This window comes from Magnusiomyces paraingens (assembly GCF_902498895.1).
Source record: "Magnusiomyces paraingens strain CBS 517.90 genome assembly, contig: contig1, whole genome shotgun sequence".
NCBI lineage: Eukaryota > Fungi > Ascomycota > Dipodascomycetes > Dipodascales > Dipodascaceae > Magnusiomyces > Magnusiomyces paraingens.
Genome location: NW_022474067.1, coordinates 2,149,471 through 2,175,957, shown reverse-complemented (window position 1 = coordinate 2,175,957; position 26,487 = coordinate 2,149,471). Strand labels below are relative to the sequence as shown.

Sequence of the window (26,487 nt, the reverse complement as noted above, 5' to 3'; positions counted from 1 at the left end):
AGTAAATCTTTTAGTAAAGAATTAATTTTAATTTAGTATCATGGCCATGTTTATTTTCTTTATTTAAGACAATTGTAGTTATATATTCTTTCTTTATATGTAATAGATATGTGATGTTTTCAATAAAAATATGAAAATTTGTTTGTTATTACTGCCAGCGGCCAACATTTTATGATTTAAAGAGAGCCAGTTTTAAGGCTGATAGTTTGTGGCTCATGGCCAGTAGGGCAAGTACTGGCACAGTAAAGGATGTAATTACCATTGCCATCAGGGCAAGAAACAACTGTTTGTCCGTTGGGTACAAGGGTCCCATTTTCAACAGTCCAGTAAGGCGATGTTGAGGAAGATGAAGTTTTTCCACTGACAACTTGGAGTTGACCATTGTTATTAATAACAACATTGCCGAGACCAGTATTAGTGGGTGTGTTGGCATAAAGAGAACCATTGATAAGAGTTCCGGTGAATGGAACTGAAGAACTAGAAGTAGTATTGGGAGACAAATAACCGCTGGGCATAACGTAAATGATAATCTCATTTTTATTGTTGTTAGTGTTGTTGTTCGTATTGTTATTAGTGTTACTACCAGTGTTTGAGTTGTTGTTATTGTTGTTAGTAGCAGAAGATCCAGAGCTACCTGAGCCCCCAGCACCACCTGCACCACCTGCACCTCCAGCACCTCCAGCACCTCCAGAGCCACCAGAGCCACCAGAGCCTCCTGAAGAACTAGAGCCATTAGATGATCCTGAAGATGACCCCTGGTTTTGGTTGTTATAATAACCGCCACCACACTTGAGGCTAAATAAGAAAGCAAGCTTCTTCTTTAAAAGCCAAAGTCCAGGATTGGCCTCGGCTTCAGCTTCTGCAATGGGAGCAGCAAATGCCTCAGGATTGGCTTCAGCAACAGGGGCAGCGACTGCAACAGTAGCAGCAATAAACAAGACATTAACAATTGAAAACTTCATTTTTGAAGAAAAAAAAAGGAATAATAAATTTGATGAAAAAAAAGGTAATAATAATGAGATAATAAGATAGGATTTTCAAGCTGAAAATAGTTGATGATGAAAAAAAAAATTTCAATATTTCTGAAAAAACCGCTGGATTTTATAGAATTTTTTTTTTTGAAATCAAGTTTTTTTACAAGTAAGGATTATAAGAATATAGATTCTAAAAGGTTGAATCAATCTGCTGAAAAAATTCATGCAATGGTCTGAGTTAACCGTCGGAAACAACGAACAGGCGTGGCCGTGATTTCTAAACCTTTGTTCCATAGGGTTCACTTGGCTTAGGCTATGCTAGATGTTTTTGATTTAACATCTTATCGAAAAAAAATTAAATCAGGTTTACCAGAAGAAAACTTCCAGGCTCGTGCCGCAAATGTCGCGGATATTTCAAAACTTTGAAATGGATAGTACGTAGAAAGTCAGGTCCGAAACCCTGTTTTGAATCTTTTTTGTCGATGTTGACATGTTCAACTAAAACAAATAACCTTAATAATCAAACAATAATGCTAGGAAAGAAAAGCTCACTCTGTAAAACTAAAACTAAAACTAAAAATAAACAAAAATAAAATTCAACAGATACCAAAATTAAACCTTATATGCTTCCAGCAAATTAATGCAACGGATTGTTTTCCGCCGAATACAATTGTTTTCATTTTCTTCTTTCAAATACGTTTAGTTTAACACAGATGTTTAAAACATGAAAACAAGTAACTGTCATGAAAATATCCTTGAAAATGGCATTAGCATAAAAAGAAAGAGAAACTAGCCATCTTTGTTTTGAATTGCTTTGTTCGATTTACTTGAAAATTCCATTGATATAGTCATATTTTTAGTATGAATAACCAGATATTTAGAATACACGCTAAACATGATAAACTACAAGAGCTAATGGATACTATAAAAATGTTTATTACAATAAGCCAAGCTCATTAAAGCATTAAATATTTTTTGCGAGGGTTAAAGAAGTAAACGGTTACCTAAATGGTATGTTTTGATTTACTGAATACCAACAACTTCTTAAACATTATTTTTAATAAAAATGAACATATGAATGAAATTTGAATAGATTCAAATGTATTTTTTTCAAATTTAAAAATATGTTATTAATATTGCAACCATAAACAACAGTGATAAGAAAATGTCAGTATTGGAATCTTTAAAGTTATTATTCTATTCTATGCAACAAAATTTACAAAATGGTTAGATACCTTTAGTAAAACAAAAATAACACTTTTCTGGCATCAATTTCTCTATATTTCTTTTAACTAAAGGCTTATGAAGTTTGGATCAAGGCGTGTAGTAATTGCTATAAGGCAGTTATGCCATCATGGTGGCTGCTAATAATAATAAAAAAAAAAGAAGTTGAAGTTAACTATTTGGAATATGGATGCTACATAGTTCATTGAAAAAAAAAATTGTGAATCTTTTTAATCAATTTAAACATATTTCATCACGGAACATTTATTAAGGAGGACGCTAAGTAACATAAACTTTAGCAATTAAAATTATTTAAGCATTAAGTAGATATTTAAATTTTTTTTTACCAGATTTTAAAAAGTTATGAAAGTTTTGTATCTGCTTTAAAAAAATTAATAATAGCCGTAAAAAGATGAGATCTCAATTGAGACAGATCGAGGCTGTTAGGCTGGTAGACTAGTAGACATACTAGCATACATTCTATCTCTTGTGTTTAAGTAATTTCTCTATTTATTTTTTCAAAGTAAAATTTGTTACTCATGTTAACTATAGCATGGTTACCACATCTGTGGATATTCCATTTTAGGATCATTTTACCTAAGCGGTAAGCCTGGATACTGTTCATAACTAGTTATTTAAGGCACACTATTTCAATAAGGGGCATTCCAATCTTAAATTAGTTTTTAAAAATAAAAAAAAAGGAAATATGAAACTGATAGAATAGGTCTGAATAATATGAGATGTGAACATTTACTTAGAAGCTTTAACGTAATTTTTTTTTGATTTATTGCTCCATTCATAATTATAAATTTACAGTAATAGGTGTAACTATTTAAAAGCTTTTTCCATTTGTAAACAAAAAGGAGGCGATAGATCCAATAAATTTTGAAATGGATTTTTAATATTCCATCCAAAAATTATAACAACTGAATCAAAATAAATAATTATATCATGTTAATTGAAAAAAAAAAAAAAGATCTTCAATTAATTGAAATTCAATATTTATTGGTCATTCTTTTAAGGTATTTGTTATTGAATCTATAAACGGTTTGAATCAGTTTTAAGGCAAAAGTATGATTATACTAAATTGAATATATATATATATAATTACATATTCTTCAATTAAGTATATAAACAACTTTCTATTAAAATATCAGTAAACTAAGTTTTTTTTAGTATATAAATAATTAATTAAGATATAGAATTTTTCGTTATTTAAGGTACCACATTTTCACATTAAGTAGTAGTCAGGGGAAATTTATATCCACATTTTTGTTTAAATTTATTATAGTATTAAAATATCTATTTTTCAATTTTGGATTAAGGGTTTTAAGTTAATCAGGTACCAAAAAAAAAAAAAAAAAAAGAAATTTGATTAACGAGATGAGCAGCTTCACTTCCAAGTTGAGGGTTTTCTTCAACACTATAGTTTTCTATGAATTCTTTCATAAATATTTTTTTCTCAGAAATGAGATAAACCTCTATAATATCTTATTATATTAAATTCATACGAATTACAACCAAAATAACTAAAATAATCAAAATATATCTTTTCAAAAAAACAAGTATAAATAGAGATCAAATTCCTTGTGAATTATATTTTTTTTTTCTCTCTTCTCTATCAACACTCTCACATCATTCAATCTACTAGATCCAGATCAAATTTCGTCTTTTTAAATTATAATTTTATCACAATTAAAAATGGTTGCCATCAAGAACATTGCCTTTTTCTCTGCCGTTGCTGCTATTGCTTCAGCTGCTCCTACTGCTGCTGCTTCCAATGAAGTTGCTCGTCGCTCAGAACTTTCTGCCGCTGAGATTCTTGCTCCTTACGCTGAAATTAACAAGCGTTCCAATGTTGATCTTTCTGCTGTTGCTACTCTTTTGGCCAATGTTGGTACATTCCTTCAGGAGACTTTGACCAACGTTCTTTCTGGAAACCTCTCCCTTGAGCCTACTTCTCTTGCTACTTTTTTGGCCCAGGTCAACTCCGTTCTTCTTGAGCTTGAGAACAACCTTAAGAGCACTGATCTTACTTCTGGTGTCGGTTCTCTTGTTCAAAATCTTCTTATTAAGACTGGTCTTCAGACACTTGTTCTGAACCTCTCTGTTATCATTTCCAACCTTGTCTCTAGACTTCTTACCGGAAAGGACATTGATTCATCAGTTAAGGCTCAGTTCACTGCTATTCTTTCTACTATCACTTCTCTTCAGACTACTCTTAAGTCTGATGGTCTTAGCTCTGGTGTTGATGGCCTCCTTAGCAATATCATTGGCGACCTTAACAAGATTCTTTAAAATCATAGCTTTAAATGTTTAAAGTCATAAATACTACAGCATCATTAACTCTTTAATAATATTTTTTTAATTCATTAATAATTAATTTAATCATTCCAAAATAGCCATTTTTTTTATTTTATTAATTTTATACTAAATTAAATTTTTAACCAATAGGGTTATTGCGATTCCTCTAATAATCTAAAATTCCGTATTATAGTTAAATTATTTATATTGTCTAAAATATATTAGTTTTGTACCTAACTTAAAAAGATAGAAAATTGTAGATTTTACCAAATTCCATTAAAAATTTATCTCATACCTAACACCATCACATCTAATAAATGACTGATAAAGATTAAACCGGTTTCATAACTGTTTTTTTCTATCAATCTTAATAAATTCAAATATTTACCAAAAAATTTTTCAAATTTGTTTTTTCAACCATTTTAATTCATGAGTTATGGAACTAAATTACATCAGCATCAACACTTTCTATTTGAATTGCCTAACTTTGGTGACTTTTAACTTATTCAATTTTTTTTAATACGGGTGGTGTCAATCTTTGCATCTTGGATATCCTGGAAGATAGATTTAAACGACATTTTACCGGGGGGAAAAAAAAAGGAAACCCAGTTGGTCGGTCCCAGATCTACCTGAACAATATCCACTTGTCTTTACGGACACACAAATTTTTCCTCCTATAAAGGTAAACACCGTATTCACTTTTTGGGATAATTAAAATAAACTGAAGAATTGGTGTTTCTTCTCATTAGGATAGCCTGAAGGTTTAATTGAGGTATATTCATTCCTACCTTCGCTTCAGGAAAGGAAAACATCTCGAAAAAGCACTCAGTATTATTTACGACTAAACAAATATGCTTCAAAATTTTTGAAAATTATTCCCTATACTTTATAATAGGTTTAATTTCAAATTTACAACGTATTGCAAATGTTTGCAATACTAAAAATGGGCCTCATTGGCAATGGGCTCTAATAATAACGGTTCGATGGTCTAGTTGGTCATGGCATCTGCTTAACACGCAGAACGTCCCCAGTTCGATCCTGGGTCGAATCACTTTTTACATCTTTAATCAATTGTTATGTTTTTTGATTTGCTAAGAACTTTTGATTCTTTTATTATTCAAGTTCCTTAGATCTTAATGTTGAGCTGTGGTGGTCAGGAAAATGTCTAAAAGAAAATTTTGTTTTAAAGTTTGTGATGTTACGTAAGCATGTATTTTTCAAGAGAATAGAAAAAAAAAAAAAAACTTTTAGTGAACAACAAAAAATATGGGTAAGTGAAAAAATAAGCACGAATAATCATGTCAAAGTATTCCAATACATTTATATATTTGATAGATATTAGTTTAAATATGAAATCATAATATACTTTAAAAAAAATTAAAAATAATTATAAAAGAGGGAAATAATTAAGAAAGACATAGGATAAAGTAATATGTGAATTCTCTGATTGTTGAACCAAATAAAAAATACAAGTTTAAGAGAAGTATAAATAACAGAAATTAATAAAAAAAAATACTTTATTAAATAAATTGGTAAATTCTGTAATTAATTCTATATTTATTTTTACAAAGTTTTCTAAATAACTAAAGGTAATAGAAAATGTTGGATTTTATGCAACTCCATCAAAAGTTCATGTTGCTAGGTGTTTTCAACCTAATTTAATTATTTACTTTTACAAATCTATTCAGCAACAAAAAATTTTAACAGAAATTATAATAATTTAACAATATAAAGGCTAAAAAAATTGGGTAAATTTAATTTTACATTATATGGCATTAGTTTAAATACGACCTAGAGATGTTTTTTCTAACAAAAATGGTTCGATGGTCTAGTCGGTTATGGCATCTGCTTAACACGCAGAACGTCCCCAGTTCGATCCTGGGTCGAATCACTTTTTGCATCTTTAATCAATTGTTATTTTTTTTTATTTGGTTGAAAATTTGTAGTTTTGAGATTTTTTCTAATTTTTCTAATTTTTCTAATTTTTGCAAACTTGGTGTTGAGTAATGCTGAGAAAAAAAAAAAAAGTTTAGTGTTTGGCGCTTTGGTGAAAGATTTTGAACTTTAAGTGATTATATAAGCACATCAAATTTTTGAAAAAAAAAAAAAAAAAATGCGATCTGTGATTTTAGTGTATAGCCAAAAAATTAATGAAATGATAAAACGCTCAGATAATTATTCAATTGAATAGAAGAACCAGTTTATTTTTTTAATAAAATCAATTAACAAAGTCAATTATTATTATTAGTATTAATTAATTTGAATTTAGTTAGAAATGTGTAAAGTGATAAAGAAATTTAAATTAAAGATTGATCCAGATTTTCTCAGATTGTTGGTTTAGAACATTCAAAGTTATAAGAAGTTATGATATAGACATCTAAGACTTGTCTAGAAAGAAACACAATAAAAAAATTAAGTAACTTGAAATTGATTATTTATTTTTAAATTCTCTAATTCTGAATAATTTTTTTTTTTTGTTTTTTTTGTTTTTTTTGTTTTTTTTAAACATTTTATCAGTATTATTTAATGATTATGAAAATTCATATTTTACGTAATTTATCAATTTCATTTTTACAAGTCCATTAATTATTGACAATTCATTTATTTATTTATTTTTTTTTTTTAAATAACAACTTTTTATTTAAAATTAAAATGTTTCTTAAAGAATTAACAACACTAATTTTAACTTAACAAAAGAGTCGGGGTTTCTGTTGACCAGGGTAGTGCTGTGCTATTTATGAATAACAAAGAATGGCAAATAAAAGTCACTTGTTTTTTTTTTCTCCCTTCTCTATTTGTATGAGCATTAGAATGAAGAAAATTCAGTCAATCTGTGGGGATCCTATTTCCAATCCACCGAACTTATTATATATATATATATTAATTTGAGCAGTATACAAACATTGTATACTATACAAAAAAAAATTTTTTTTTTCTTAACAAAAATATATAACTACCCGCGAAATCACATTGTTTTTCTATTTTTTTTTGCGCTCCAATAACCGTTGTCTGGCAGCTTCTATTTTTGCTGCTACTGCTGAGGAGCTACTTCCAGATTTATAAATAGCCAAGGCTTGTTCACGTTTTTCATCTGCAGCTTGAGTTGCTTTAATATTTACATCTTCTGCTCGTTTTTCAAGCATTCGTTCAAAATCTCGAGTTTCAGCTGAACGATCATCATTTTCATATGAACTTTTATGCCTTCGGTTTCTGTTACGATTATAGTGATTGTCATTATCTTGGTAATTAAAATTATCATCAGGGCTACTGCGTTTCCGAGTCGTGTTTGATGTGGGTTTTCCAGATGATTTTTTAATCACATTGAGGCCAGCTGCCAACGGCACATCTGTAGACTTATCTTTACAGTCATCTGTTGATTCTTGAAATTCATGTTTTTCAGGTATTAATTCATCATCTCTACTATTAAGATATGTTTTGTACATTGATTTTAATCCAGCGCGTCGATCAATTTTCTTTTCTAAAAAAATAATTGTTAATTAAATAGAAAAAAAAGGTAAATCAAAAAAAAAAAATTTTTTTGAAAAATAAAATTGAAAAATAAAATTAAAATAAACTTACCATTTTTTTCATCTTCTAGTAATTGTTGTGCAATTTCTTCTTGTTGTTTTTTATATGCAGCAGTTACAAAGCTCTCCTTGTCTGCAAATTCTTCAACATTATTTTCTCTTTCGCGTCGCAGCTTAACATCCATTGCACGTTGGCGATCTCGTTCGCGCTGTTTTTTTGATTCTAATAACTTCTCCATATATACTGGCTATGTTTTGTTGTTAAAAAAAAAAAAAAAAAAAAAAAAAGATATTAATAGTTTAAATCAAACAAATGCTTACCTCTTCTGTTTGTATTTTTTCCTTCTTTTTTTCTCTCGCAGCTTGAATTGAATCGTATACTTCGTCGTACGCATAAATTGATGCGTCTTGCTCAGAAGAAAGTTTTTCTACCTGGCTCCGGCTCTGTAAACTATAAGCCATCAGTTGCGCATTCACTGTACCAATTCTGGACTTGAGCTTACCCGATGGAACTTTATTTGTGCTTTCATCACTATTTTTTTTTTTTTCATCCTCATCCTCATCCTCATCACCAAAGACATTGGTTCTGTGTTCTTTCTTTTTTATGCTGTTAAGACTGGCAGGTTTGGGGGGTCTACTTGGAACAAGAATGTTGTGAGGACGTGGTGGTGGTTTAGGCTTGGTTATTGTTTCTGGAAGAGTGATATCTCTACGGCGGCCAACAACAACACCTTCAGTGCTTTGGTTTGCACCATTCATGAATCCATACTGATGTGTATTCCATGCTGGAATATCAACTGGTTTGAAAACACGTGGAGTTGTATTTTTAACTGCGAGCTGAGGTCCAAGTACGGGTATATTAGGATGACGTTTATTTGCACATCTTGAATAAGATCGAATAGTTGTAAAAACTTGGACTGGGTCACGAGCTTCGAAAAGGTCCACTGTTTCAAAGAGTTCATCATCTGGCACACCCAAGTGGGATGCAGCACGCAAAAATGCAGCAATATTTTCCATTTGAACAAAGGGCATTGAGGATGTTTTAAAACGAGGCACTGCACCAGGTTCCACTGTATTGGCTAAGCGACATAGTACAGTCCCATCTTTGAGTGCATTGATGAGAGCTTCTGAAGAAGATGTAGGAACTTTGTCACCTATAATGGCTTCGATCCAGTGTGCAATTTCAGTTGCAGCTGCAGAGTCACTGAATCCACGTTTAGGAGGAGAAGGGATGTCTTCAGACATTGGGTATTTTTTTTAATTATAATATAAATTGTTCTATAATGCTTTTTAGGTATTTTTTTTTTTACTTGTTGGTATTTAGTTGATATATTTTCATTTAAGGCTTGAAAAGTTGATGATGATGATGATGATGATGATGATGATGATGATAATAGTTTTAAAAGGCTGTTTGTTGTTGGGTTTAAAAATAAAAATAAAAATAAAAATAAAATAAAAAAAAAAGGCTGAGCAGCCGGGTAACTTCCAAATCCCTCATTAACTAAGCACTTATTCATCACACACACACTTTCTCTCTCTTAATGCTGGCCACTTTTTTTTTTTTTTTTTTTTTTTCTCCCCTACAATATAACAAAAACAACAAAACCGCTGCTGTAATCGCTGCCTACTTGCCTACCTGCCTGCCTACCTGCCGACGAAACCCGCATTTTTTTATTTTTATTTTTGTTCCCACCAGTCTGTCAACACCACCGCCTGTATTGAGTCTTTCCTCTCTCCCCCCCCCAAAAAAAAAAAAAATCCACTACTACAGACCCAATTCTTTAAAAAAAAAATCAAAAAAATCAAAAAAAAAAAAAAAAATTTCATATATTTATATATATTTATATATATTTATATATTATTTTAAATCATCAGCCTGCGCTTTTGTGAAGCAGTAACTTTTCTCCCTTCTTTTTTTTTTTTTTGCCTTTCTTTATTATCTCCTAATCTTTCGCTTGCCAATGGAGACACCTATCGCGGGCTTTACTGCCGAGCCAGGGTCTTTGCCCGCGAAATTCACTGTCGATGACATGAATTTGACCCCTGAAGAAGTGGCAACATATCCACGCTGGTACACAGATTTACTGCTTCGCAAGCGTACACCAACCATTGGTGCTGCCGATGTTTTGGCCTACATTGCAAACTTTGGTTTGTCGCCAGACGATAAGTCTAAGGTGAGTTTAAGAGTTTGAAATAACTCACACGAGACCAATATATATATATATATATATATATATATTTGGAATCCTTAAAGCTAACTCAAACATTCTTTTTGACATTTTGTTTCTATTAGATCTCTGTAATGTTCCCACCACAGCTTTCAACTATTGACCCGCCAGTCTTTTACGCTTGTCTGAGGCTCGTGTCCCATGCAAAAACTGGAATGTCACCTTCATACGCCCTGATTTTCCAGCCTGGTAAGTTTTTATGTACCCGGTTGTTATTGTTATTGTTATTCTACTAACACTTTTGCTCTCTCTCTCTCTCTCTCTCTTAAAAGCACCTGTCCCAAAACCAAGGTCTATCGTGTCCAAAACTAAAAAACAAGACCCGGCAGATAACCCACCTAACCTGCAACAGCTGAATCAACAGGAACCACTCCAGTCCCAGCCCACTGGCGGAAATCCCTTCCGCAAACCTTCCATCATGCCAGCACCTTCCTCTGCAGAACCCCCAAAGTTTGATATCAACTCATTCACATCTTTTATGCTGACTGGCGAAAGACCCGCTGCTCCAGCATCTCCAACTCAAGTTGCTACTACTACTTCATCCCGTCCCAAAAAGCATGTTACCTTCGATATGGGTCCACCTCAAGTAGCAGAAGCAGCTGCCCGCAGTATGGAAGAGCTAATTCGCCAGGCCCGTAACAACATGCCTCGTCTTGTTCCTAAAAATGCACCACCCCGTCCCTCTCCTCTTTCGGCATCTACCTCTGCAAACTACGACGTGGGCGATCTTTTCAATATTAGGGGGGCTCTCGTGGCCCAAAATACTGGGGGTGCTGATGAAGATGTTGAAATCGACCGCACACATTTCAAAAACATTCAAATCGATACTGTACTTCATAATGGTGTTTCCAACTTACCCTCAGCTCCAGCAGTAAACATGCCCAATTTCCCATTCCCAGGATTTTCCGCCAATGTTGATTCACCTTCTCCATCCCCACCAGTGGGAGATATTCGTAACGGCAGCATTTCTGTCCCTGCACCGCCATTGCCTCCTAAAGTCCGTACACTGAGCACTGGCGGTATTGATATTCATAACATGAACTCATATACCCAACAGCCTCTGATACCTAACAGCACTGGTCCAGCTCCACTTAAACCAACCCATACAGGTTCATCTTTCCACCATACTGGTGTAACTCTTCCCACTCTTCAAAATAACCCTACAGTGTCTCTATCAAATATCCAGTCCAATCACACTGGATCTCTGCCAACTATTCAGCCTAGTCATACCGGTTCAATTACAGGCATACAACCCAATCATACAGGATCTCTTCCTAGTCTTCAACCCACTCATACAGGATCTCTTCCTAGTCTTCAATCCACTCATACAGGATCTCTTCCTAGTCTTCAACCCACTCATACAGGATCTCTTCCTAGTCTTCAACCCACCCATACAGGTAGTGCCAGTCTTGCACCACCTGTAGTCCCACAACCACGTAAAGCTTCTTCGCCTCTATTTGGTTTATCTCCTCAGGCTACAGGCCAGTCTACACTACCTCTTCAGTCCCAGATCACTGGTTCATCATCATTTTCTCAGCCACGTAATGGATCGTTGGCCATTGGACCACTTCAGACTCAGGTTACAGGTGGTGGTAATAATAATAATAATAATAATAATAATAATAATAATAATAATAATAATTTACAGCAGCAGCAACAACAACAACAACAACAACAACAACAATCATCTCATAACCCACTGAATAATAATGTAAATACAAATAATGGTGTTGTGTTTAACCCATTGTATAGCCAGCCTACCTATTCCAATAGTGGTAGTAACCTACATCAGCCACCATTTTCATCTTCAACTGCATCTCCACATACTCACTCAGCAGTTCCTCAAACCTTGGACGATTTCAAGTCAATTTTCCATGGTCCAGGTGCGCCTCCTAAAGCTCCTGCTCCTTCTAATAATAGTTCGACATCTTCCACATCTTCATTTCTGTCAGTCCCTCAACAACACTCTCAAACTGGGTCAACCTCCCCCATCCCCTATCTTATGGCTGGAAATAATGGAAGCAATTCTAGCTTAGAACATACCCAAACACCAGCACCTCCAGCGTCTAGACTTAGATCATTTTCTGGATCAATTGTCTCATCTCCTTTAAATCCCGGTAGCTCTATTAGTTCTTCTCAACCCATGGTGTCAAATGGTCTTTTAATGCCTCCTCCACCTCCTCCAAGAAGACGGCCAGGTCCGTTAGGAAGTACTGTTGAGGTTAATGGAAGCATCAGTGGTAATTTACCATCTCCTAACTCCTCTGTATCCCAGTTTTCTTCTTACGAAACCTCCCAGCAATTCAACCCTCAGTTTTCTCAAGGATCTAACGCAATTCCTCCCCCTTTACCTCCACAGATACCACTTGGAATGTCTCTTCATCCTAGTGCAAGTATGACAAACTTGCAACAGCATTTACAACAGCAACCGCAACAGCAACAGCAATCGCAACAACAATCGCAACAGCAACAGCAACAACAACAGCAGCAGCAGCAGCAGCAATCGCAACAACAGCATAATTATGTATCAGCACTTCCCCCTCATATGCAATCTCAGTTATATAACGATGGTGGGCGCTCTAACTCTGTACCAAATCTTGTATCTGGAATGCAAAACATGAGTATTAGTGCCACCAGTGGTCCAAGCAATATTTTGGGGCCATACGGCATGCCTTCGCAGCCTCCACAGCAGCAGCCCATGGGAAACATGAACCAGATGGGAATTGCTCAACAATATTCGCCTTCCCCGTTAGCAATCAATCAAGGCCCAATTTATGGTGGTGGTGGCGGTGGTGGTGGTAGTCAGTATATGATGAAAAGTAGTAGTGAGGGAGCGCCAAATGGCATGGACATTGCTACCAAGTACTTTCAAGGTAGATAGATAGAACAGCATATCATCAATTCAATGAACCAATTCAAAAAAAAAAAAAAAAAAAAAAAAAAAAAAAAAAAAAGACTTGGAAAGTCTCGTCTTATTTGCTAAAGAAGATGAAGAAATTTTGTACGAGCCGTGTAAATTAATAATTTGTGCGGCTTGTCACATGTCATCTCACCTGATTATGTGAGCGTTTTGTTTACTTTAGAAAAACCTCCCAAATATAAATAAATAAAGAAAAATAAATAATAATAAAAATCTCCACTACTTCTATTTCAACACACAACTACCAAAAAAAAAAATAAATAAATAAATAAAAAAAAATAATAATAATGCAAAGCCTATTGAAGGCATTCATTCCATTTGGCTCCGAAGAAACAACACCTGGAGATTCTGGGTCACTCCTAGGAGCCCATTCTTTTGCTCTTCCATTGTATCGACAAGGAGAAGCAGAAGATGATCTTGAATTACAATCAATTTCTCTACAGTACATGTTTCGACGATGTGCCATTGCGCGTTCAGAAGCCTTTTGTGAAGGCCCTGCAGCCAGAGCCCGTTCGGAATCCCATAAACTAGATGATTCAGAAACCCTCATTGAAGAAGAATTTAACACAGAAACCATTACAGATGCTCCTGAAGAAGAACTTAACGAAGAGACAGATAAAAAATACAATCGTACCGCGTTTGAACGTGCATTGGCCAACGACAAGTTTCGCATTCTTGTTGATTGGCGTAAAAACAAGTTTCGCTCTTTGTGCATTCTTTCTAGTACCCCTTCGTCTTTAGCCAAAAAGCAGCCTGTGACTATGCCTATGACCGTGGCCCCTGAACCCCCTATATCTTCGACAAAAAAAATCCCTGCCGCTATTTTAGCTGCTCGCCGGTTGGCCGCTTCCTCAGGACCAGTCGCATTGGCTTCAGGTGGAGCCATTCTCAAGCAACTTGCACCGGGATATGCGCTCATGGTTTTGAACTCAAATGCATCAGAATTAGTGTATATTAAAACACTCTCGGAATCAGGCATCTATTCAGAACATTATGTGGCCCCAGAAGCTCGCCGTCGAATGGTTAAAGAGGCAATCAATCTGGCCAAGTGCCGCAAATGGGAACGCAACCACCCATCATCATCTGCAAACTCTGGTTCCAAAATACCTAGTATCGGCAACTATTATCAAGCTCAAACACAGGCACAAACTCGCAATTCTTCCCGGATTCCTTCAAAAAATGGAAAGGCTGCTATAGAAGCAATGTCAACCTTGTCATTTGATAAAAATGACCGTGCAGTGGTCATTAATGAATACCTACATAAATTGGCTTACGAGGTCCAAGTCGATAGATTATATCGTGCATTGTATAGTGAGCGTATTAAAAAGCTCGAGGAAAATCTATTTAAAAAGCAACCACAAAGGCAGCCAGAAAAACAGCCAAGTCGTTCTTCAGGGGTTCGCTTGTCAAGTTCTTCTGGAACTCAAATCAGTATCCCGACTTCAGCAAGCTCAACCAGTGCTAGTGTTATTGCATCCTACACCGCTGCTATCGCTTCTGTTGGTTCAAATGATGATCCTTGGTCACGAAGCACTTCTCCTCCACCTAGAGCTGCAACTCCAAAGTTGCCCTTTGTGGTTGCAACTTCTGCTAATGGCGTAGGCGTCAGTGCAACGGTTAAACCAACCGAGGGTAAATACTATTTCAAAAACCCAAAAGAAGTTGATATTCCCTACGACCACCATCGCCATGCTTCAGGAGTTAATCCAGGTCGTGTATCACCTACTCACGTCATTCCTTTGCATCAAACTCCTCACAATGGACCCATATCATTGCCCAAACATGCTCACGGGTCTACCAATAAGCCCCGTGCACCATCTTCATCATCACGTCAAGCAAGCCCGAGTCGTTCCCCATCTCGCTCCGCCTCTCGTTCAGCTTCTCGTACTGCCTCTTATAGTAACAATATTGTTCAATCTGGAGGGTTTCCTGCTGGAGGTCCACCACCACTCCGCAAAAGACCTTCAAACATGTCTCTTAACTCAGGCTCGATTCCAGTACTTGCAGCACCTCGTGTTCCCTCTGTGAGTGGTAGCTCAGCTCCTCGCTCGTTGTCACCAAGCCGTGGTCCTGTTTTATCTTCAGGGGAGCCACTTCGTGGAGGTATTTCTGCGCGCCGTGCAAGTGCCACACATTCTGTTACTGCTGTTAATTCAGGTGCCGAGGTGTTTGTTTTGCCAGGGTCACGTAAAACGGATGAATCAGTAAGTCGTGACACTATTCGTCGCGAAGTTAAGGAACAAGCACGAAGTGCAGTTGAGCAACGTCTTGAGCGTGAACGTGGTGTTATTGATGCTGAACGTAAAGTGGCTCGTTGGGGGACTATCCCTAGTGCTTCTGATCAAGATAGCGCTTTCTCCAGAAATGGATTCATCGGTGAAGATGATGACTTTTGAAAATGAAACTAAAACAAGCCTTTTTTTTTCTACCTTGAGAATAATCCAATAAGAATTGGGAAATAATAGCTTAATTAATATTAATATCAATATTCAATATATAATACTATCTAGTCATCATAAATAAAATTGCATTAAAGCATCTCAATGATAATTGCGCTCGAATGGTAGTTTGTAGAGTGTTTAATTTTTCTAGAAAAAAAAAAAGTAAACTACTTTCCCCACGATATTAGTTTCTTTTTTTTTTTTTAAAAAAAAAAAAAATATGAAGAACAATCTTCTAGTTACTAGAACTCTCGAGTTTATTTTTGTTTAATTAAGATTCATCACGATCAGATTGAGAAATTTCTAAAAATCCTTCATTGTTGAAATGGGGTTATGGGGTTATGGGGTTATGGGATTATGGGATTATGGGGGAATGTTAAATCACGTGAAATATAAATTTCCAGAAACGTCTAGTGGATTCTGTGCGGCTTTCGAAGCATCTCAAGGATGTCTAAACAAACCAACCTTCCAAGTATAAAAAGAAGACAAATATCCCATCATTCAAAGTTTTTTTTTTTTATCTTCATCAAATAAAAACAAAAAAATCTATTCTCACAACAATTTTACAAATATCTATTCTAAATCAAATCATAACTTAGCAACAACAATGAGCAAAGCTATTGGAATTGATCTCGGTACCACATACTCTTGTGTGGCCCATTTTACAAACGACCGTGTCGAAATCATTGCCAACGATCAAGGTAACCGCACAACACCTTCCTTCGTGGCATTTACAGACACTGAGCGCCTGATTGGTGATGCTGCCAAAAACCAGGCTGCTATGAACCCAGAAAATACTGTCTTTGACGCCAAGCGATTAATTGGCCGAAAGTTCAACGATCCTGAGGTTCAAACTGATCTTAAACATTTCCCCTTTAAGGTCATTGACAAGAATGGCAAACCTGCCATTCAAGTCCAGTTCAAAGGTGAAACTAAAGTTTTCCAACCTGAAGAAATCTCCTCCATGGTCCTCACAAAGATGAAGGAAACCGCAGAAAGTTTCTTAGGTAGTAAAGTTTCAGATGCTGTCATTACTGTCCCCGCTTATTTCAACGACTCTCAAAGACAGGCTACTAAGGATGCAGGATTAATTGCTGGTCTCAATGTTCTGCGTATCATCAATGAACCTACAGCTGCTGCCATTGCTTATGGTCTTGACAAGGGAGCAAAGGAAGAGCGCAAGGTTCTAATTTTCGATCTTGGTGGTGGTACTTTTGATGTTTCTCTTCTTACCATTGAAGACGGAATTTTTGAAGTCAATGCTACTGCAGGTGATACCCATCTTGGTGGTGAAGATTTCGATAACAGACTGGTAAACCACTTCATTGAAGAGTTTAAGCGCAAGAACAAAAAGGATCTTTCTTCAAACCAACGTGCTCTTAGACGTTTGAGAACCGCATGTGAACGTGCCAAGCGTACTCTTTCATCTTCTGCACAAACCACAATTGAGATTGATTCTCTTTACGAGGGAATTGACTTCTACACTTCCATCACTCGTGCCAGATTTGAGGAGCTCTGTGGTGATCTTTTCAGATCCACTTTAGAGCCTGTCGAAAAGGTCCTCCGTGATGCTAAGATTGACAAGTCACAAGTTCACGATATCGTCCTTGTTGGTGGTTCCACACGTATCCCCAAGGTCCAGAAACTTGTTTCTGATTTCTTCAATGGCAAGGAGCCTTCCAAGTCTATCAATCCTGACGAGGCCGTTGCCTATGGTGCTGCAGTCCAAGCTGCAATTCTTTCTGGTGACACTTCTTCTTCAAAGACCCAGGACTTGTTGCTGCTTGATGTTGCACCCCTTTCCCTTGGTATTGAGACTGCTGGCGGTGTCATGACCAAACTGATCCCCCGCAACTCTACCATTCCTACCAAGAAGTCTGAAACCTTTTCTACATATGCTGACAATCAGCCTGGTGTTCTTATCCAGGTTTATGAAGGTGAGCGTACCAAGACTAAGGATAATAACCTTCTCGGCAAGTTCGAGCTTTCCGGTATTCCTCCTGCTCCTCGTGGTGTTCCTCAGATTGAAGTGACGTTCGACATTGATGCCAATGGTATCTTGAACGTTTCTGCAGTTGAGAAGGGTACCGGTAAGAGCAGCAAAATTACGATTACCAACGACAAGGGCCGTCTGTCCAAGGAAGACATTGAGCGGATGGTCTCTGAAGCTGAAAAGTACAAGGATGAGGACGAGAAGGAATCAAAGCGCATTGCAGCCAAGAATAGTCTTGAAAGCTATGCTTACTCGCTTAAGAATACAATTTCTGAGGAAAAGTTCAAGGAGAAGGTTTCTGAAAGTGACCGTGAGAAGCTTGAGAAGCAAATTACAGAGACTATTGAGTGGCTTGATAGCAACCAGACTGCTACGACTGAAGAGTTCACAGACAGACAAAAGGAGCTGGAAGGAGTGGCTAATCCTATCATGACTGGCTTCTACCAAGGTGCCGGTGGTGCTCCTGGTGGTGGTATGCCTGGAGGATTCCCTGGCGCAGCCCCTGGCTCAGCTCCTGGCGGTACTTCAGGTGAGGGCAGTGGTCCTACTGTCGAGGAGGTCGACTAAGCATAACAAATTATTAATTAATTATTAATTAAATATATATATTTTAAACATAATATTATTTAGAAAAAAAGTATTACAACAAATCCCCCATCATTAAATAGGCAAATGTCATAAAAGCCGCAGCAATCCTTTATAGGATAAACATATACCTTATATGTTATTAAATATATATATTTTAAACATAATCTTAGAAAAGTTTTGTTTAAACTTATGTAAAATTAAAATTTAACTAAAAATACAACATATTTATTACTATTATCTCATTTAAAAGTGTCTAAGCATTCTTTTACCAATTTCACTTTCCCATCCCACTGCTCGTTCAAATCCATTTGACCCTGTTTGGTAATCGATAAAAGCATTCATAATATTTTCGCGTGATGTTTCAACAAACGGTCCATGCTGTACAATAGGCTGGTCAAGCTTGGCCCCTGCAACAATTGCAAATCGTGCCGGTCCACTGGCACTATCAGGAACTCGAACTTCTACCCCTGTGCCATCATCGTTGAAAAAAACATTAGTGAATTGTTTAAACTGACGGCCATTGACCATCACTTCCCCTTCCAAAATATAAAGAAACGCATTGAACCCAATAGGCAAAGGTTGCTCAACCTTACCACCTGGTTGGACCTTATTATCTAGCAGCCACACAGGCGTGTATGCAAGATCTTTAACGGAATCGATACCGTAAGATTCACCAGAAATGACTTTGATTTCAACTTTGTCGTTTGGTTTGGCAATGGGGATCTCATTGGATCGCAAATCACGGTATCTTGGTTCACAGTTTTTAAGTTCCTTGGGAAGATCTACCCACAATTGAAGTCCTTCAACAGCTTCAATGTTCCCATCTGCATCCTTATCAATGCGGGGCATTTCAGCATGGACAATTCCTCGACCAGCAGTCATGAACTGCAAGTCACCAGGACCCAGGGTACCAGCAGAACCAGTGAAATCTTCATGATCAACATGACCTTTAATCATGTAAGTGATAGTTTCCTGACCACGGTGAGGATGGTCAGGGAACCCAGCTTCAGGAGATACTTTGAAGTGATCAAGCATAAGGAAAGGAGTGAAGTTGCGGACAGCTCCAGTGCCAATTGATCTGCGGACACGAGCGCCAACACCTTCGGACTGCTCAAGAGCAGGAGATGATTTGAAAATTGATCTTGGGGTGAAAGCTGGCATAGATAATATTTTGTTTTTGTTTATGATTGTGATTGTGATTGTGATTGTGATTGTTATGTGTTGATTGAAGAGATTAAAGTAAAAAAGAATTGATTTTGTTTGTTTTATTGGTAAAGAAAAAAAAAGGAAAAATGAAAGTGATAGGAATATTGGGGTCTTTTTATAGTTTTTGGATGCTGTCAAAAGAACCCTCTGGAAGTAAGCGAACCCTCATTATTAAACCTTTACAAATTTAAAGCCTTAGTTGGTGATTTAGCTTGATTTCTAATGGAGTTTATTATGAGGTTGAGATGGATTTGTCAAATATGAAATTGATAAGGCAGTAGTAATGGCACATGATCAAATGGCTACAACTTAATGAGCTTAGTCATATTGGTAATTTGAAGCTAATATGCTCACATGACTAAATCTGTTCTACGTTTTTTTTTTAACTCAAGATAGAAAAATGAATAATAAATTTATAATTTTATTAATATACATATTCTAGATATTATTATCAATCCTTACTTCAATGAAATAAAAATTCTTATTTTTGTTTAAAATAATTATTTTGATTGCAATTAATCTGTTCCAATTTAATTGTCCCAAATTTTTTCAATTGAAATGTGCTGGTTACACATTCTTATTTTTATTATTAAGAAATTAAAAAGCCCTTACCCTTGCGTATTTCTTAAATATTTTAAGGACGTGTTAAATAAGCTATTGAAAATCTGTTAATAAACCCACTGAAATTTTGTTAATAATCCACTGAAAAATAACAAAAATTGAAAATATCTCAAAAGTTTTCAAGATCCCAAAAGGGTAAGGGTTTATTATTACTACCTTAACAAAATGAAATTCTAATTAAGCATTTCACAAACTCTTAATAGCTATTTCTTCTTCATTTTCAACATGTTAATTACCAAAACACAAGTAGTTAATAAGAATTTTCACAGCCCTTAATAAAGGAAAAAATGTCCTGAATGCTTAACTTTTAGTTTTTAATGTATTATTTAGATAATAAACATTTCATAAACAATACTATAATACTTTATTGACAATTAAAAAGACTCCTATATATTAGCATGATGGTGGGTTAAAAATTATTAAAAGGTCTGTAAAAAAGGTAGCTTTGCAAAGCTCACAATCAACTAAAATTTCAATAGAGTAACAATTAAGGATTTTTTTGATATAAACGTTCTACATATTCTCTCTAATAGAATATTTTTATTTTTTTTTTAGACCTTTCTTTAAAAATGGTCAATTCAACTTGAACTTTTTTAAAGGCAAATCAGGACTGTTATGTAAATTGTAACTAATATGGTCCAAAAATAAAAAAGACATTATTATGAGAGCTATTTAGCTGTTTTATAGTTTATCAGTTTAAAATCCCCTTACCAGAAACAAAGACTGGATAAAAAAGGCTGGTTGCATTGTACAAAACGAAAAATTTAAGAAATTTGATCTTTTTCAAAAATCTTTTTTTTTTTTTTTTTGATTATCATAAAAGGATAGATTAGAAGGTACACAATCTATATAATAATTGATCATAACTTGGCAAGAATTTTGTTTAACTCATATAAAAATTAAAATTTAACTAAAAATACAATATAATTATTACTATAATCTCATTTAAAAATTTCTAAGCATTCTTTTACCAATTTCACTTTCCCATCCTACTGCTCGCTCAAATCCATTTGACCCCGTTTGGTAATCGAAAAATGCATGCATAATTTTTTCGCGTGATGTTTCGACAAAGGGACCGTGTTGAACAATTGGTTGGTCCAGCTTTGCGCCTGCAATAATTGCGAATCGAGCCGGACCACTGGCAGTATCAGAAACCCGAACTTCAACTCCGGTTCCGTCATCGTTGAAAAAAACATTAGTAAACTGCTTAAAGCGTTGCCCATTTACCATCACCTCGCCTTCCAAAATGTAAAGAAACGCATTGAACCCAATAGGCAATGGCTGCTCGACTTTCCCTCCAGGATGAACCTTGTTATCTAGAAACCAGACTGGTGTATAGGCCAGGTCTTTGACCGAGTCAACTCCATAAGACTCTCCGGAAATCACCTTAATCTCAACCTTGTCACTTGGCTTGGCAATGGGTATTTCTTTGGCCCGCAAATCACGGTATCGTGGTTCACAATTTTTAAGTTCTTTAGGGAGATCCACCCATAGCTGGAGTCCTTCTACCACTTCAATATTCCCGTCCTCGTCCTTATCTATCCGAGGCATTTCAGCGTGCACAATTCCTCGGCCAGCTGTCATGAACTGCAAGTCACCAGGACCCAGGGTACCTGCAGAACCAGTGAAATCTTCATGGTCAATACGACCTTTGATCATGTAAGTGATAGTTTCCTGACCTCGGTGAGGGTGATCGGGGAACCCAGCTTCAGGAGATACCTTGAAGTGATCTAGCATAAGGAAAGGTGTATAATTGCGGACTGCTGAAGTTCCGATAGATCTTCGAACTCTAGCACCAACACCCTCAGATTGTTCAAGTGCTGGTGATGATCTCAGTATTGATCTTGGAGTAAATGCTGGCATGTTTATTTATTCTTTTGTTTGTAGTTGTTTTGATTTTAATTTTAGGGATTAATTAGTTTAAAAAAAAAATTATTCTAAAAAAAAAAAAGGAGAATTAATGTCCTTTTATAGTTTTTTAGGTACCCCCCTAGAGGAATACTCTGGAAATAGATAAACACAGCATTATTAAACCCTTACAAATGTCAAGCCTACATTGGTGATATCGCGCGTTTATCCAATGGAGGTTTTTTCTAATTTGTTTGTAAGATTGGTAAGGCCGTAGTAATCCAAAATTTTTAGTAACGTCTTAGTAAATTTGATTTTAGTCACGTGGTAGATAATATTACTCATGCATTTTACAAAGCTCGAGGAAAACAATGAAAAATCAAAAAAGAAAAAAAAAAGTGAATTCCTCGAAGAAATTTCATTAAATGATATACGGTTTAAAAGATAAATGCCAATTTGAGTATATATATTTAAACTCAATTAATCATTTTAATCAAGATTACAATTAAACACAATTTATTTAACACCATTAAATTGAAAAAAAAAAACTAAATTACAATAATTCTAAATCTCTATAATTAATAAGCTCTACGCCGGCGATTCTCGCCCGGTTGATTCTTGTGCACCACCGACAAGTCATTTTGGAAAATGCTATACATTTCCTCAGGAGAGAAAAACTCTTCAGGTGCTAAAGTCACTTTAGGTGACTGGCACTCGTACTGCATCAATAATTCATCAATATTGGACTTTGGGTTACTCGGCTTATTTGAATAGTTGCTTTCCATTCGAGCCCGGCTCTCTTGCGCACGTTCACGACGCCACTTGTCCAGCCGCGACCGGCCTTCTGGAGTTTCGGGCGAAGTTAACGAAGCAAGTTCTGGGGGTAGCACAAACAATGGATGCAAATTGGATGTGGTACGCCGTGTATATCGTCGCTTTGGTACATCAGTTAGGATAGCATCTTTTGAAACTGAAGTTGATTCTTCAGCTTTAACAGCTTGACTTTGTTCCTCTTCTGCTGCTGCCTTCTTCCCCTTTCGGCTACTCTTTTTGGTTGTAGAGGCCGCCGCCGTCTTGGACTTGGGCCGTTGCTTCTTGGGCGTCTTGACAGGCTCCGGAGCCGTTGTAAGCATCTCCAATCCGCGCATCAACTCTTCCGTTTCCTTAACATTAGCTCCGCCATTTCCAGATTCCGTAGCAATGTCATCCTCAGAAGAGCCCAAAAACAAGTCCCAATCAGGGTTCTTTTCCTGTGCAAGCTTCTCCACCAACGACAATTCCTTTGGGTTGGCTGCAATCTGGGCAGCAATGTATGGAACCATAGGGCCATGGCCTTCTTCAATCTCCTCAGTGACACTCAGCTCTGGGGTATACTCAATCTTGTCTAAACTGGAACTGTCTGCTGGGTCCACACCATCTTTGGCCAGGCTCGTGCACTTTTTAACCAGCTCATAAATATCCATTGAGTAGCCAGACTCAATAGGATTAGGATGAGAGGGAGTGATGCAATCCAGGTTAACTTCCTTGCGCAAGACGTGATCCACATCAACTGCTGAAAAGAAGGCAACACCATAAGGGAGCTCCTTAATTCCCAGCTGTAGTGAAAACATGGCACGGGTCCACATGTTACTAATTTGAAGAGCAAGTGCTGCACGGTCAACGTCCTCGTCTTTTACCATGTAACGTATTTCATCGTGCACAGTAATAAACAAGCGCGCGTTAATATCGTACTTTTTGGTCAAATGAGCCATGGAAGTGATGAGAAGATGAAGATAATCAACACCAGAAGATTGAATGTTCCAGTTGATGCGGGAAGGTAAAAATGGAGATGCCTTGAGATGCTGACGCTTGAGCGCCTCAGTAATTGCAGCACCAAGAACAGGTGTACGGGGAGCATCTTGGTTGGCCATTTCTTCCAAACGGTTGAAAATTAAACTTTCAGAGCCATTGCGCCAAAACCCACCGGATCCATCAAAGCCTAAAGCCTTAGATTTTGTCTTTGTACCCTTTGTTGCAGCGTACAAACGAATTGCTGTATCTTGGACCTCTTTTTCTGTTAGTGTGGGGTTAAATTGCTTGAGCAGTTGTTGTGCAAAAGCAAGACCGGCACCATAAATTCTGCCATAGTTGAAAACTTTGGCATCGTTACGAGAAATACCCAAAATAGAAGCTGTTTTGGAGTGAAGATCTGTGCCCTCATTTTTGCTTCCCTCCAAAGTCATCCAACCCAAGGCAGTGCCACCGTGCATCTTAAACATAGAATCACCAACAAGACTAGCAATCCATAGTTCCTCAGAGTCAACATCAGCACCAACAAACTTGTATCCAGGTGGGGTGCGTACCATAGCCTTTTGTTCAGACCCGATTCTATTTTTCTTTGCGTTACTAGCCGTGAGCCATGTTTTCTCGACCGCACGTCGCGTGATGGTACCCATGGGGACGAGTGATGGCAAAATCATGCCAAAGTCTTTGCCGTTTTGTGTGGGGATTCCCATGTCAACGTCGTCAGACCAAACAGTCATTTGGCTAAGAACACGTTCACGGTTGGAGGTCCAGTAAGAGCATGCTGCGCTGACCTCGATGGCCTTTGCCGCCAAGTCCAGCTCGGAGGACAAAATGCCTTTGTCAAAGTATTTTCGGTAGGAAGATGCCATAGGTGACACGCAGCGTGCCTTAGGCCCATCCTTGTGTGGGACCTTGAAGTACGTGACATTGGGGTCATCTTTAAGAGACATATTGGTTTCGGTATTCATGTCGGCAAAAGGGTATTTTTTGTCGAGACAACGTTGTTTTTGAGTTATAGGAACACGGAAAACAAAGCCATGGACGTCGGACCAAATAATGGGATAGCCGTCCCAACGTAGACGCAGGAGGATTAAAGCTGTACGAGAGCGTACAGAGATGCTCATTGGCGATCCTATAGAGGGGAACAGATCCTTGTACCACTTGGGGAATCCTGGTAACTTTTGGCGCTTTGCTGGTCGGGGTTCCTCGCCCTTTTTCTTGGGCTTGACCATTTTAATTGGGGTAATAGTCCAGTCAAATTGGGAAAGCCATGGGTCAGCTTGCCATTTTTCAGGGGTATCTTTTAAAGCAACAGCTTCTTCGGCCAGGTTTATGAGACTGGCTAATAGTTCGTCATTGGCAGAATTGTAGCATTCCTCAGTGTCCTTAAGATACTTTTCCCAAGAATCATTAATTGGAAGGAAAAGAGACCCCATATGACGAAGGGCAGCAAAACTGACTGGATGAGGGACAACATCAATGAAACGGGGCAAGAGGACCTTGTATATTTTATAAGTGACTTCCACGTCGCGGGCACAGTAATCAATAAGCATGTTAAGTTCTTCTAAAACCTGCTCGCGTGAGTAGGTTCCGAAATAGTCGCGAGCAGACTTGTCGTGTTGGATGCCGCAGTGGAGATACCCCACATCGGCTAGGCTATTGAGGGTACTGACATTGACCCATGGGTTATCTTCAATCTCTGCCGAAAGTTCGAAAGCAGATTCCTCAGACGTCTCACCACCATCGATTTGGTTTTTGACTTTGCGAACCTTCATCCAACTCATACGTTGACGAGAGCACATTCCGTTAACAGCAATGTGAAGCGACATGGTATCGATAAACATAGAGTTTGTGAGGTTGATGGAGTACTCATCCTTGATACGTTTGCGGTCGTAAGAAACGTTATGGCCAATGATGAGTTTTTCTTCTTTTGAGCCAAGTGGGATAAGTTGGCGCTGGTTTTCCGACTCTCCAAGGAGCCATGGAGACAGCCAGCAATACCATGCAGTGGGAGAAGCCGCGACTGCAATGACAGCAAAGTCATGGATTTTATAGAGAACTTCGACGTCAAACACGAGGGCGTCTGGGTCATCTGGGTAATCTACCGAGACTGGCAAGGCATTCTTGGTGTACTTTGTCCATCCGGATTTTTTAACCCAATCTTGTTGTTTAGGCATGGGAGGGATGTCACCTGCAGCAAATTTTTTAGCCTTTGAAAGGTATGGTTCAGCAGCATTGAGACCAATTTTGTAAAAATGTTCGTCGAGGGTTTTCCCCGAGATGGAAGGGATGTCGATATCAAGGGCGGGGTAGGTGGTAGTTTTTTTGCCATAAAGGCCATTGTTTTTAAGGTGTCGAACAGAAAGACGAGTGATGTAGTCATCATGGTCGACAATAGTTTTAAGTTCAGGCACAGGGCTTCCAAAGATCTTTTTATGGAGTTTAGAGGGGAGGTATTGGATTCCAACGGCATTGATGCGTGGGGGTTCATCCTTTGAAGGGATTTGAGTCAAAGTTGTTGATTGCGGTAGAGTTTTGCAAGTTGAAAATAAGCGTCGACAAAGACGCCATCGCGGGGATACGCTAGAAATCATTATATTTTGGCTACATAAAAAGAGAGAAATAAGAAAAAAAAATATATGGGAAATCAAAGTCTTTATAAAGGAGATCTAAGGATGAAATCCAGGGAGTCTCGAGGTTATGGAAATGAAACGAGAAGTGTCAGTAATGGCGGTTTGTGGTGGCGCCAAAAAAAAAAATAAATAAAAAACAAAAAATAAAAAAAAAAATTAAAAATTTTTTAATGTTAAAAAGTACTTTCGGTCACG

The 26,487-nt window shown here is 37.0% G+C and overlaps 9 protein-coding genes across 9 annotated transcripts; 4 read left to right on the top strand and 5 right to left on the bottom strand.

The window, feature by feature from the left end:
* Positions 1–176: 176 nt before the first annotated feature.
* SAPINGB_P000640 (uncharacterized protein) lies at positions 177–962 on the bottom strand (the record flags this gene model as incomplete). Its single annotated transcript, XM_031995363.1, has 1 exon — positions 177–962. One exon carries the CDS (start codon positions 960–962, stop codon positions 177–179), a length of 786 nt encoding a protein of 261 aa, XP_031851254.1.
* Positions 963–3,899: 2,937 nt separating this feature from the next.
* On the top strand, positions 3,900–4,496 carry SAPINGB_P000639 (uncharacterized protein; the record flags this gene model as incomplete). Its single annotated transcript, XM_031995362.1, has 1 exon — positions 3,900–4,496. The coding sequence occupies one exon, from the start codon at positions 3,900–3,902 to the stop codon at positions 4,494–4,496; it is 597 nt and encodes a 198-aa protein (XP_031851253.1).
* Positions 4,497–7,480: 2,984 nt separating this feature from the next.
* Positions 7,481–9,274, bottom strand: SAPINGB_P000638 (uncharacterized protein; the record flags this gene model as incomplete). Its single annotated transcript, XM_031995361.1, has 3 exons — positions 7,481–7,980; positions 8,082–8,277; positions 8,351–9,274. The coding sequence occupies 3 exons, from the start codon at positions 9,272–9,274 to the stop codon at positions 7,481–7,483; spliced, it is 1,620 nt and encodes a 539-aa protein (XP_031851252.1).
* Positions 9,275–9,990: 716 nt separating this feature from the next.
* On the top strand, positions 9,991–13,138 carry SAPINGB_P000637 (uncharacterized protein; the record flags this gene model as incomplete). The annotated part of the gene is made up of 3 exons (XM_031995360.1): positions 9,991–10,203; positions 10,323–10,446; positions 10,578–13,138. 3 exons carry the CDS (start codon positions 9,991–9,993, stop codon positions 13,136–13,138), a joined length of 2,898 nt encoding a protein of 965 aa, XP_031851251.1.
* A 326-nt stretch (positions 13,139–13,464) lies between these two features.
* Positions 13,465–15,573, top strand: SAPINGB_P000636 (uncharacterized protein; the record flags this gene model as incomplete). The annotated part of the gene is made up of 1 exon (XM_031995359.1): positions 13,465–15,573. The coding sequence occupies one exon, from the start codon at positions 13,465–13,467 to the stop codon at positions 15,571–15,573; it is 2,109 nt and encodes a 702-aa protein (XP_031851250.1).
* Positions 15,574–16,225: 652 nt separating this feature from the next.
* SAPINGB_P000635 (uncharacterized protein) lies at positions 16,226–18,178 on the top strand (the record flags this gene model as incomplete). Its single annotated transcript, XM_031995358.1, has 1 exon — positions 16,226–18,178. The coding sequence occupies one exon, from the start codon at positions 16,226–16,228 to the stop codon at positions 18,176–18,178; it is 1,953 nt and encodes a 650-aa protein (XP_031851249.1).
* A 264-nt stretch (positions 18,179–18,442) lies between these two features.
* SAPINGB_P000634 (uncharacterized protein) lies at positions 18,443–19,360 on the bottom strand (the record flags this gene model as incomplete). Its single annotated transcript, XM_031995357.1, has 1 exon — positions 18,443–19,360. One exon carries the CDS (start codon positions 19,358–19,360, stop codon positions 18,443–18,445), a length of 918 nt encoding a protein of 305 aa, XP_031851248.1.
* A 1,611-nt stretch (positions 19,361–20,971) lies between these two features.
* On the bottom strand, positions 20,972–21,889 carry SAPINGB_P000633 (uncharacterized protein; the record flags this gene model as incomplete). The annotated part of the gene is made up of 1 exon (XM_031995356.1): positions 20,972–21,889. The coding sequence occupies one exon, from the start codon at positions 21,887–21,889 to the stop codon at positions 20,972–20,974; it is 918 nt and encodes a 305-aa protein (XP_031851247.1).
* A 563-nt stretch (positions 21,890–22,452) lies between these two features.
* SAPINGB_P000632 (uncharacterized protein) lies at positions 22,453–26,253 on the bottom strand (the record flags this gene model as incomplete). Its single annotated transcript, XM_031995355.1, has 1 exon — positions 22,453–26,253. One exon carries the CDS (start codon positions 26,251–26,253, stop codon positions 22,453–22,455), a length of 3,801 nt encoding a protein of 1,266 aa, XP_031851246.1.
* Positions 26,254–26,487: the final 234 nt, after the last annotated feature.